We start from the raw sequence: 13,670 nt of genomic DNA, 5'->3' as shown, positions 1-13,670 counted from the left end.
AGGGGTAAAAAAAAGCAAAAGAAGAAGTTAATGATATACTAATGGACATATCAAACTTGGTGAAGTGAGAATCAGACTTAACACAAATTTTGATTTCAATTAACCTTGAACTAACAAATTGTTAAAGATCAAACTATATCATAGCCTTTGCCTCTGAGCCTATTACACCTAGACCTAACTAAAACACCATTTAAAAACTGGCCTAAGCTATTAAAAATAAAAACTATGACAATGTTAAAAGAACTTTAAATATTTTCATAATATTTAAATGAAAAAATTCACTTCTAGAAATTTATCCAAATGAAATAATCAGACATTCAAGCAAAGGTTTTTTTCATAAAGATGTTTGTCATAATATTATTCACAAGAGTGAAAAGTAGAATCAAACAAAATATATAATAAAGGAAGAGTAACCAAATATTTTGTTACATCATATGACAGACTATTATACTACCACCACAAATTATGTTTTTAAAGAATATTAAATGTCATAGGAAAAGATGACACAAAATTATATAGACTAATTCCAATTTCATATCTATTTATACTTTCTCACATACACACACATATAGGATATGTCAACATAATACTGGTTATTTTTCAGTAGTGAATTACATGTAATTATTTTTCCTTCTTTATACTTTTCTTTGTATTTCCTTAAATTTTATAGTAGGTATATATTAACTTAATGAACTCCTTCATTCAACAAATATTAATTCAGCTCCAAGTATGCCTCAAGTCTTTTCTGAGTGCTAGGTTTATAACAGTAAACAAAAAAAGACAAATCTTTATTCTCATAGCCCTTATATTCTAGTGGGAAATTCAGACAATTAACAAGATAAGAAAAAATAAATATCACAGGTTAGGTAGTAGAAGAAAAAGGAGAAAAATTAAACAGAGAAAAGAACACTGAAACTGGGGTGTCTGGGTGGCTCAGTCATTAAGCGTCTGCCTTCGGCTCAGGTCATGATCCCAGGGTCCTGGGATCGAGCCCCGCGTCGGGCTCCCTGCTCGGCGGGAAGCCTGCTTCTCCCTCTCCCACTCCCCCTGCATGTGTTCCCTCTCTCGCTGTGTCTCTGTCAAATAAATAAATAAAATCTTAAAAAAAAAGATGGAAACTAAGGAGGGGAGTAGGGGTTTATGATTTAGATAAGGCAGGCAGGGGAGGCTTCACCAAGAAGGTAACATATGCACAAGAAAAAGATAAATGGAAAAATGAAAATTGAGAAACAGAAATATTTGGTTCATAGGGAAGAAAAAGAGTTAGTATCAAGGATACAAGAGGTATAAATTCCTTTAAGAAGAGAAGACAGCTGTCTCTGTCCAAAGCAGGGGAGTAAGGAAGAAATGATGAGCACTGAGTTGGTCACCCAAGCAAACAGACTGAGAAGAAAATGAATGAAATCCCAGACCTGAGCCCAGAAGAGAGTAATCAGGGAAAGAAAGATAAGTCAGTAGAGAAAAGAGCCAGGGACAAGGGAGAAAATAAGGTTAAGAAAAAAAAGAGAGAGACAAAAGAAGGAAAAGAGGAAAAAACCCAAAAGCACATGGTACTTAATTTCTAAGAGAAAGAAAAAGAATCCTGAGTTGGGTCACTGGCAGCTAATACCGCAATGAGCATGGGCCCAGGCCAGTACATCAAGCAAGAAGTTACTACGAGTCATCAGTCCTACATTGAAAACAAGAGAACACTAAACTTTTTTATTTTTTTATTTTTTATTTTTTTTTAGATTTTATTTATTTATCAGAGAGACAGAGGCAGGCAGAGGGAGAAGCAGGCCCCTTGCTGAGCAAGGAGCCCGACGTGGGACTCGATCCCAGGACCCTGGGATCATGACCTGAGCCAAAGGCAGACGCTTAACTGACTGAGCCACCCAGGCGTCCCGAGAACACTAAACTTCTTGAACCTGCACCACAAAGATAAGTCTTTGGACATCTACTCTTTATGTAGCAGTTCTTGTACAAGTTGTATGAGATGAAAGTAACTGGCAAACTGTCACTGAATTTGTCAAATGACTTCTCTGGGAGGAAGAAACTCTAAAAGATGGGCCCAGTTCAGTTCTTTTTTTTTTTTTCTGAGCAAAATTATGTAAGTTCACAAAAGAGCTTATTCAGCACAAAATGCAACTAGCTAATGAACATGGTAAATCTTTTTTGATAACTCTTTAGTGATTCTCTCTCTAGGAGAAAATCCAACTGCAGCCTTCTTTCCCCATGCACAATAATTCCGTGGCTATGTCCATTAGAGGAGAGAGTTCATGGTCCACTCAGACAGCAAGGCACACTTACCACAATATGTATAAATAAGTTTGGAGTCAATAAAGCGGACTCTGAGATTGTGGAGCACAGCAGGCTCATGAAGATAGCTGAGGGCTGTGAGGTCATTCTCACCCACGAGGATGTCAGGGTTTCTCAAGTGAGGCAGTTCCTTGGTCTTTGGATCTAGACGATATTCCAAATCCTAAAAATGCATAAGATACAGCATCTGGATAAATCATGGCAATAAAATTAAAACAGGCTTATATATTTTGCTTATTTTCTATTCCTGATATGCTTCTCAGCTATTAAATGCATTCTTTTCCTGGCACCTTCCAAAGCCACAGAACTGGTGGAAATGGAAGTCTTCTTTTTCACTAGATATATTGACTTGTATTAAGAATTTTTGCTGGGGCACCCAGGTGGCTCAGGCGTTAAGTGTCTGCCTTCAGCTCAGGTCATGATCCCAGGGTCCTGGGATTGAGCCCCCACATTGGGCTCCCTGCTTGGTGGGAAGCCTGCTTCTCCCTCTCCCACTCCCCCTGCTTGTGTTACTGCTCTCGCTGTGTCTCTCTCTGTCCAAAAAATAAATAAAATCTTTAAAAAAAAAAAAAAAAGAATTTTTGCTGGGCGCCTGGGTGGTTCAGTTGGTTAAGCGACTGCCTTCGGCTCAGGTCATGATCCTGGAGTCCTGGGATCGAGTCCCACATCGGGCTCCCTGCTCAGCAGGGAGTCTGCTTCTCCCTCTGACCCTCCCCACTCTCATGCTCTCTCTATCTCATTCTCTCTCTCAAATAAATAAAATCTTTAAAAAAAAAAAAAGAATTTATGCTAATATAGTTTGAGAAGTTTAGACTTTTTTTAATATTTTATTTTATTTTTTATTTTTCCATTTTTAATGTAAATTCAATTAATTAACATATAATGTATCATTGGTTTCAGAGGTAAGTTTAGACTTTTTTAACCAGTTACTGAACCAGAAGTTTTGGGTTTTAATTTTTTTTTAAGTAGGCTCCAGGCTGGGATTGAACTCATGACCCTGAGATTAAGAATTTAAGAAGCACTACTCACTTTAAAGCCAAGGAAATACGGCTTTATGGAAAAGCCAAGCATGCAAATTGTCACTCAGCCATGCATTAAGGGCATATAACATATGACAAGTAAAAAAGGGGAAAAAAATGAAATTTAATTGTAGAGAAGGACTAGCTGGTTTTGTAAAAAGCCACTTTTCTTAATATTGCAGAGATATACAGAGGTCAAATATTCGAAATAGGTTGGAATGAACTATGCTAGATGGAGAGGAATTTACCATCTGTCCCTCGACCTCTACCTGCCTGTTTATTATGGATATAATGTCCTTCCCCAAACTGGTCCTTGCACTGATCCCTGCAATACACAAAAGCCACTTCTGGCTACACAATCTCTGGCAGAACTACTTAATGTCTCTGAGCCTTGATTTCCTTATTTGGAAAATAGTTATAATATTACCTACAAATCTACAGGGTTATTATGAGAATTAACCTAAGAAAATATAGCTCACAGTGCCAAATGTTGTGCCTAACACAGAGTAGTTGAATAAATTAATTCTTTAATTTGGCATTCAAGGCCCTCCCCTAATTCTTCCCTGCCTTCTGCCTTCTTCCCAACTAATCTTGCCTCTGTTTTGCTCTCCTGAAATTCATCCTCCAGGCGGCCACCAATGAGTCCTTTCTAAAACACAAATCCAGCATCCTTCCTCTGTTTTAAAAATACTACAATCACTCCCCATCACATATTACTTGAAGTCCAAGAGTTTTAGGATGATCACCAGGCCCTGTTTGATGTGGTTCCCAGCCCCCATCCTCTTGCCAGTCCCGTACTCTTACTTCACATCCTAACAACATGGAACTTGTGTAGTTCCCCAAACACACATTATTGTGCATACCTCCCTGCCTTTGCAGATGCTTTTCTGGATCCCTGAAATGCACTTCCCCTCATCTATTCATTCTTCAGACCATGCCTCCCTGACCCCTTACCTTCACCAGCCTGCCTGGTCACTCCCCAACTCTGTTCTACTTTTGTTCCTTGCTTTTACTTATCATATCATATGCCATACTATTCATAAATATATCTATTTCTCTTACCTAACATTGATGTCAGAGAGCACCTTCTGCCACTTCTGAACATGTTATATATCAGATACTTTAATATGTGAGCCTGGAACTAGAACATACATCTTTCTAAATCTCTGCCCCACTCAGCCTGTTATATTCACTATCTCCAGAATACATTCCAATTCTCACACGGTCTACCCCCTTTCTCCTTGTCAATCCAAATTCTCTCTACCTTTAAAGTTCAGTCAAAATCCTTCTTCCTTCTTGATGCCTTCCTTGACAAAGCAGACCATAATGAAATTTCCCTCTTAGGCATCCTAAAGTCATTACTCTCTTTACAACATAGCAGAGTGGTTATGAGCAGAAATCATGAAGACAAATTTTCTGGCTTAAAATCCCAGCTTCATCCCTTAATACCTGTATAATCTTGAGCAATCCCTCTGAGCCCTAATTTCTTTACCCATAAAGCGGTAATAACAACAGCCCCACTTCATAGGATTGTTGTGAGGATTAAATGGGTTATAGCAAGTAAAACACTTAGAACTATGCCTGGCACATAGTAAGTGTTTATTACACTTACTGAGCAGGGAGCCCAATGTGGGACTCAATCCGGGGACTCCAGGAACATGACGTGAGCCAAAGGCAGTCACCCAACCAACTGAGCCACCCAGGAGCCCCTGTGGTGTTGAACTACTCTTTAGATCCTATGCTTTATGTAACTTTTCGTGTATTTGTAGCTAGTTTCCCTGGCTAGACTAGAAGTTGTTAAGGGAAAATTAATATCACAAAGGTTTTTAAGAAAACAGTGTGACATGCCTTGTCAAATGCTATGGAGAGGTCAAAAAGGTAGAACTGAGATGTGTCTACCCATGAAGTGAATGCAGACAGGAAAGTATAGAGACACAATTGGTTTTATGTTTTTCTGGTTGCTGGCAAACTGCTTTATACATGATAGTTTGTCAGTAAATATTTTTCAAATGATTAGGTCCAGCAAATATCAAATCTCAGACTGGCTCCTTAAGCAATGTTTTCTTAGCTACTATGAAATTAATGCTAGCCTAGGCAAAATAAACAGGCACATCTTTGGGAGGATTAGAAGTGAATCTAAACCTAATCAGAATAAATTCATAGACCAAAATACAGATTTTTAAAGTTCTGCCATTTTCATTAACCCTTTGGGAAAGAAAATTGAGTTTGCTATTTTTTTTTTTTAATTTAGTAAGTGAAAACATTAGATTAATTCAAAATTTAACTTCCAACTGAAGTCAGGTACGTCACAACAAACTCACACTTTTGAATTCACTTCACTTTATGCCAATGACAACAAATAAAAGCAAAATTTTTACCTTTCCTTCCTCAAGGTGAAGCAGGAGAACCTTATCTCCTGGTTTATAATCTTTGAGCAGCTCTGCTGACTTCCAAACTTCCTCAGGGTCAGGTATCCAAACTCTGGCAAACTAGAAGACAAACAGGAAAAAAAAAAATTAAACTAGCAAACCAATTACTTTACAATAATATATAAACACATCATCATTTTTCATAATGAAATCATTTACAAAAGAATAAATCTTGGCCAATATGAAATTTAATTTTTAAATTAGTAGTTGAAAAGTACTTTAGTCCCAGTAGTACCATCATGCCCACATTATATGAAAAGTATGCTCTGTATTGTGGTAATAATTTCATAATACATAATACCTTAAATACATAATACCTTAAACTTACACAGTGCTATATGTCTATTATATCTCAATAAAATTGGAGGAAAAAGTATGCTCTGAATAAACAGCTACAATTAAAGTTTGCATTTTCTTTATATAATAAATGCTACCTGAAAATATAATTTTAGGTAAAAATATAAATATAAATCTATTTTTTCACTGAATGTGGACTTTCAAAAAATCACAAAACATGACTGTGAAGCTTGATACAGTGGCTCTGCCAGCTTCAATAATACAGCTATTTTTTTAAAAACATTTTATTTATTTATTTGACAGAGAGAGAGAGAGCACAAGTAGGCAGAGTGGCAGGCAGAGGGAAAAGAAGGCTTCCTGCTGAGCAAGGAGCCCGATCCCAGGACCCCGGGATCATGACCTGAGATGAAGGCAGACGCTTAACGACTGAACCACCCAGGCGCCCCTACAGCTATCCTTTTATGACAGGATTTACAATTTGAATTTTTGATTGGGGTTTCCATCCTGTGTTAGGCAAAGACTTAGTGACTTCTCAACTATTCCTCAGAGGCCATTAAGGTGTGGAAAAGAGGACAGTAAGCTTGTGGCTGGAAGCCACAGCTGTTTTATAGACTGGGCATCTGGAATTTTCTTTGAAGAAAGTTCTGCTGCTAATTAAAAAAAAAAAAATTAAGAAAGTATTGTTGTCTAGTGTTTTGCCTTCGTTATTACATAAAGATGAGTGAAAATGGTACATCTGACCAACAATAAGTTTGGCTCTCATAGCCTCAATATCATGAAATGTCTGGTAATCAATCATCAGGGTTCCTGAAGAAGCAAATCTTTAGCCTCAACCAGACACTCTCTGGACTTAAGCCAATTTTGGACTTTAGGTCAATTCTGAAGAAAAAGAAAAATACATATTAACATGAATGAGTCCTCCAAACACCACCCTGAAGAAATTTTATGATTGCTAGGATTCCTCAGGAAGGAATCTCTCTTTATGTACATTAAAACTTGATGTTCATTTTCAGGAATATATCACATAGAAACATACCACCACCACCAGCCTTTCTCTACTTTATTTTCTTCAAGCTCTTATTGCTACCTGCACTTACTTACTGTTAAATGATCACTTGTTTACTTATTTATTATTTCTCCTCCTCCATTAAAACAAGCTCCCTGTCTGCCTTGTTCAACACTGTATCAAGTGCCTGTGTACATAGCTGGTTCATAGCTGGGCACTTAGTATTTAATGAAAGAATCTCAGAATAAAGGGCATCTTAAATTGAAAAAAAGTAGTATGGTAAAAAAAAAAAACTTGCCATTGCTTTACTTTTCTCTTATTATTACAGATTCGTGAAAACTTTTTGTCTGAACAGTGTGCAAAAGAAAGAGTACTAAACTAGGTTATGAGTTCTAATCCCAGCTACTACCATACTGGCATCTTAGCCTTTATTTCAGGCATCTGTAAAATGGGGATGACAGCAGTACTCATTTAGATCATCTCAAGGGCTTTCATACATAGAAACCTTGTGAAAAGCATAAACCAATATGTAAGTACAGGTTGAGATTGTTACCAAGTGTGTATTCCATAAGAAATGATTGCTAATGTTATTTGTAAATATGTTACTGCAATTTGTTTTACAACTTTCTTCCCAGTTACACAGTCCATAAACTGAGTAATAGCTGTTACTAAATTTCCTGGAGGTTACTAAAATGTTACTCATTCAATAAACATTTCTGTGTACCAACTGCTCCCACTCTGAAGCTCACTTTAGAAAGCCAGTATTTCTACGACTTTCCCTGGAAGGATTTACTGGTTCCAGAAGAGATATGTAATATGCGAGATTCAGAGTCATGAAATGACCTACTACCCTGACTGATGAAAGCACAAAAAAGCGAAATGGGTCTAAGTGAGTTTGTAGGAGCATAACTGACCTGCTCTAAATAGGAGATTTTCAACTAAATCGAGAAAGATGCATCTTCCTGTGATTTGTCAAGAGCAAGTTCCAGTTCAGATTTCCACAAGTGTTTTGGAAACACTTGAGTGCATACTTTTTCAAAGGCTAGAGTTCCAAGAGCTAGGAGTTAACAACACTTACAGATAGTACAGGGAGGCTACGGCCCTTACTCTTACCACAGGCAAGGTATTTAAATGCCAAACATCATCCTGATAACCAAATTCCCCATTATCCTATCTCTATCTCTTGGGAAAGTATCCAAGGAGAAATAGGTCAGAACTCAGCCTATTATTACCATTGTCTTTTTATGGTTCTTTTCCATCTTAACCGGTGAGATTGGTGACTCTGCAAAAACAACTATACCAGAACTGGGTCAGTCTGGGAAGTGTACATATATATATACACCTTAGTTGCTGAAACCGAGAGAAATTCCAACCTGACAGTGCCCCTTCCTATTGCCTCTGTCACCTCCAACCCTACTTTCTCCTTCTGCCCTAGGCCCCCAATGAGAATACATATAGCAGCCCTGAGAAATAGGACTGAACTTGTCCAGCCACATGCAGTGGCGAGACTGCAGGAAGACTGCAGTGGGAGGACAAGGCCCCGAGATCATATGAGGAGCCTGGAAATGGAAGACAGCAGCAAGAGACAGGCAGGAATCAGACACAGGGGTGGACACACATACCCACTAAGTCTGCTCAGGATTTCCTGGGAAAACAGAAGCAGTTAGCAAAAGATAACCCAGCCAAAGTGGATCAGACTGGACACAGCTCCCAGCAAGACAAGGGAGGGTCCAATGTCATGCAACTCTGCTGTGTCATAATTAGCTAGTGGAGGTTGAGGCTTTTCTGCAGTGCTCCTCATTCCTTTCTCCTACTCACACTACTCTAATTTTGTCTCTCGAATATCTCATTTATGATACCTCAGACCTTATTCTAGTTATTTACGGATCTATGTACCTCCCACACCAGAGGGTATACTCCTTTCTTGGAATCCCGTCGAAGGCTGGCCAACTCCCTCACCCACAGCTGGTGAGCAGCACATCTGTGATGATGTAATTTAAGACAGAGGTAGGACAAGGTACGGAAAAAAGGTGGCAGAACTGGGACGAGAGGCGGCAACGGCAAACTTCACAGGCCTGCCTCAGGATTTTTCCTGAGGCCACAAAGCACAGTTGAGATGGGGTAGGAGCTGGAGACTAAGAGAAGAGAGATCTGTGAAGTGGTAGGCAGAGTAAACACTGCCGTAGGAATGGCAGGAGAAGGGAAGCAAGGATTTGGAATCTGAGGTACTGTGACTAAAGCCAACAAACTGTAGGAGATGAATGAAAGATAAAGAGGCTTAAAATAGATAACATTAAAATGTAAACACATCAAAGAAGATTTATGACAATTCAAAGGAACGCCTGATTAGAAAGGAGAGTAAGGACAAAATGGAGACAGGCTAAATGTTACGGTAACAGGCAAAATCTGAGTAAATAATGCTAGCACAGACTTAAGTTGCATAACAGCTTACAAGGAAAATAAATAAGGCCTGCCTGGCAATGATGAGTTAATACTGACAGTCTAATGGAAGAGCACCGGAAAGGTGGGTTTTGGGGACATGCTTGCACTAGGACTTCCAGAGAGGGGGGCAAACAGTGCTGGCTCGGCCTAGCATGGCCCTCCGACCTTCTTAGGGATTACACCCATCCCCGTACACGTAAGGAGGCACCAGTCATCTTTCTTTTTGTATCCTCTCACGAGGACAGCACTCAAGAGGTTTTTGATTAATGCAGATGACTCTCTAGAAATTTCGCTAACTTGTGCTTTGTCAGTCAAGGAACTCCCGGGTGTGGGCACCAAGAGCTGTTTTCCTGAAGCCTCCGTCACTTTGGGAATAAGACTGACAGCACTGAGTAAATGACCAATCCCTGAATCCCAAAAAAATCTGACCCATGTGATTCTCTCCCCTCCCCCCAAACTCCCACATATATTACTCACTTTTCATACAGCACACGTGCACATCTTTCCTAGCTCCCCTATTAAATCATAAGCAGCTCGGCAACATAGAATCTGCCTTGGTTCCTGAATGTTTGCAAAGATGAATGCTTTATGTGACAATTCAAACAAAGTTATCATAAATAAGTGTCCTAGGATATGAACTGAAGCAGGAGAAAAATCCTGAATTATCAACAACCCCTCCTCTGAATCCTGATACTCTATATAGTTACTAAGTAATTCATATAACCCTTACAACATGTTTTGGTATAAAAAAAAAATCAGAAACTACTACCCTAAAGCACATAATGCACGTATATACATATGTATACATATATATACACATGCATGCACACACACATGTATATTATATATGTATATATGTATATGTATATAGATTGTGTTCCAGATGGAGGAAATATATGTATACATCTGGAACACAATCCCTCCCTTTTTCAGCCAGCAGACTCCTATTTATCCCTCATATCTGTGTTGAAGTACCACCTCCTCTTAGAAGCCTTTCCTCATCATTTGGCACTCCATTCTCAATGTCCCCATTACCTCATACAATCTTCACTAGAATTCTCATCCCACTAAATGAAAACTTTGCGTGCCTAATATCCCTACCCTCATGGGGTCTATCTTCTTTATCCTTGTCTCTTCAGCACTTAACACAGGGCTTGCCTATAATAATTTGTGAATGAACCTTTGTTATGTGAATGTTCTTGGCCTCAGACGTTATACTCTAAGAGGGTAGGCTAAAAGAAGTAGTGGCAAGAGGCTCTCAGAATCTTCTGGAAGGGTCTATAATTTCCAGAAATAGAGAAAGATGCAAGCAACGTTAGATGGCTGAGTTACACAGGAAATCATGGTTTGAAAGAAGGAAAGAGACAGACATGTAGGGAGTAGAGAAGTAATGAAATATTCTTTCCTCTCCCCCACAACACAAACCCATGTCTCCAGCCCTTCATAATTCATATTTTTTTAAGATTTTATTTATTTGTCTGTCAGAGAGAGCGAGAGAGAGAGCACAAGCAGGGGGAGGAACAGAGGGAGAGGGAGAAGCAGGCTCCCCGCTGAGCAGAGAGCCCGATGCAGGGCTCAATCCCAGGACCCTGAGATCACGATCTGAGCTGAAGGCAGACGCTTAACCGACTGAGCCACCCAGGCATCCCCATAATTCATATGTTTAAAGTGGAAGCTACTCCTCACTTCTAGAACAGACAGCCCCACTCCCAGCCCTACCACAGATTCCTCACTCAGAAAGCGAAGAAGTAATGTGACTTCCACGAGCCATCCGCTGGAGCAGCAAAGTGGGGGAACAGATAGGAAGAAAGGTAAGCCAGAGCATTAGGATAGGATAAGGGGTCACACTAAAATGGGAGGAAAGAGCAAAGGTGGGCTGCAGGTGAACACATGGTGCATTCTGCGTAGGGGTGGAAGTGAAGAGCAGAAGTGCCCTGTGCCCTAGCTGCAGCCCTTATAGGACGCAGCTGCTGATGAGTAAGATGACAAACACCACCCCGACTTTGTGGGACTCGTCAAAGATCGTGAGGAATGAGAGCTAACATTTATTGAGCACTTTCTCTGTGTCGAGGTAGGGTTCAAATCTTTGTCTATTCTAAAAGCCAAACATTCTTTCCACTTTACCATGCTTCTCCCTTGCTAAAACAGTAGATCTTATTAATAAGAAACTCCCCTCCCCAATCCAAAACTGTTCCTCTTGGTATCATACTGGGAACAGCTATTAAACTGGTCCATGTCATCAGATGAGACTTAATGTCTCATCTAAGATAATGTGTCAAAGTCACAGCCATCAGCCTGGCACCCATTCTGCAGTATTCCAATTGGCTCTGACCATAGAATGAGGCTCTGCCAAAAATGAGTTTAGGAAAATAATAGCAAAAACTCTTTTTAGCATTTTTTTAGCATCTAAGGATGCTAAAAGACCAAAAAAAAATTTTTTTTTAAAGATTTTATTTATTTATTTGAGAGAGAGAGAATGAGAAAGAGCACATGAGAGGGGTTAGGGTCAGAGGGAGAAGCAGACTCCCTGCTGAGCATGGAGCCCGATGCGGGACTCGATCCAGGGACTCCAGGATCATGACCTGAGCCGAAGGCAGTCGCTTAACCAACTGAGCCACCCAGGCACCCTAAAAGACCAAAATTTTAATAGGTGAATGATTCCAGACTCGCTTACTTCTATAAATGAACAAAATGATAGGGTTGATTTAAGATTTATTATTTTTATTTTTTTTGTTACTCTTGAAGTTACCCTACATGTACTATGAAATGTGCATAGTTTATTTTTTACTTTTTTAAAGATTTTATTTATTTATTTATTTATTTGAGAGAGAGATAGCGACAGAGATAGGGAGAGAGAGCACGAGTAGGGAGGAGAGAGACAGAAGCAGGTTCCCCACTGAGCAGACAGCCCAACTCAGGACTCGATCCCAGGACCCTGGGATCATGACCTGAGCCGAAGGCAGACGCTTATCTGACTGAGTCACCCAGGCACCCCCGAAATGTGCATGACTTAAAAGTAAATCGAATTTGTCAGCTGCTAGTAGGCATTGAAATTATTTTAAACTTTTGAAGAAAATAAGACCTCTTCAAATTATTGGATATGTTTTGTTACCATCAAGAGCAAAAGTTAAATAATCTTATTTCTCTAGAATTTTATATGAGATGGCAGAGCTTTGGAATGAATATTTTTAGACACTGCAGTTCTTTAACATTTCTGTACAGACTATTTTTGGAACTAGGTCTCCCTTTACAAGCACAATCTTAATATGGACATCAAGAAAAATTACTACTTCCATCTATAATTAGCTAGTAGTACTTGAGGATAAATTACAAAATTTTAAAAATAAGTAAAATAATCAAAGGTAAAACATAATCACCAACAAAGAAAGGAACCATATTGATCATCTTCATCACAAGGCCTTCGTTTCGCTAGGCTTTGTTTCACTTTCCTTTTACTTAGTTCTTGCAATATTCTTTATAATCATTATTATTAAAGAAGTTCCTCATTCAACAAACAGCCTGAGAGAGGTTAAATAACTGGCCCCAAAGTCACTCAGCTAATAAATGACAGAAGAGAGACAGGATTCAAACCCAGGATGACCCTGGACTTCAAGATGCTTAGGATGTATAAGGAAGAATAAGACCAAATAAATAATCCAAATAAACGTAATCCAAATAAATCGCTTTCTCCTGATTGTGACCAAAGTTGCCCAAGTAAGTAAAACTCACACCTTCCTACCATTTTTAACACTTGCTCCCAATTTAGAGAACTGGATACAGGGTCATGTTAATATACAGAATATCTCCTACACAGAATATCTATCATTCTGATAAATGATTTGGTGCTGGAAGAAGTCGTGGGTAATTTTTAAATCTCAAATAAAAGGTCTCAACATGGTAAGTTTTGAAGGAATCAGGCAACATCTACACTATAGGAGTCAATACAGACAAGCAGACACAAGCATGTAGTTCCCTCCCACTTAGAACACACACCTCCCTTTGTTTTGCTCCTAGCTGTGGGGACAGACACTTCTGGCTAAGATCATGGTCTGGTGCTAAGGTGGGACACATTACAGGTCTTTCATGATCTGGCCCCTGCCAACTTCTCCAGCTTCATCTCTCACTGTTCCTGGCTTGTCCTTCACCCTCTAACAACTGCAAACCCCATGTGGCTCTTCC

General features: G+C 39.2%; 1 protein-coding gene across 4 annotated transcripts in view; it reads right to left on the bottom strand.

Moving 5' to 3' along the window:
- MYO5A (myosin VA) overlaps positions 1 to 13,670 on the bottom strand; it is a 197,513-nt gene that overhangs the window by 126,938 nt on the left and 56,905 nt on the right. For all 4 annotated transcript variants that reach the window (XM_045900057.3, XM_045900058.3, XM_045900059.3 and 1 more), the window contains exons 2-3: positions 5,696 to 5,806; positions 2,290 to 2,461 (exon numbers count right to left, since the gene is read on the bottom strand). In XM_045900057.3, coding sequence (XP_045756013.1) covers positions 2,290 to 2,461; positions 5,696 to 5,806 — 283 coding nt within the window. The remainder of the gene's footprint in view (positions 1 to 2,289; positions 2,462 to 5,695; positions 5,807 to 13,670) is intronic.

Source organism: Mirounga angustirostris, unplaced genomic scaffold (genome assembly GCF_029215605.1).
Source record: "Mirounga angustirostris isolate CCGP_5_RB_7025 unplaced genomic scaffold, mMirAng1.0.hap1 SCAF_9, whole genome shotgun sequence".
Classification (NCBI taxonomy): Eukaryota; Metazoa; Chordata; class Mammalia; order Carnivora; family Phocidae; genus Mirounga; species Mirounga angustirostris.
Note: the sequence above shows the minus strand (reverse complement) of the source record. Positions and strands in the feature narration are given on the sequence as shown.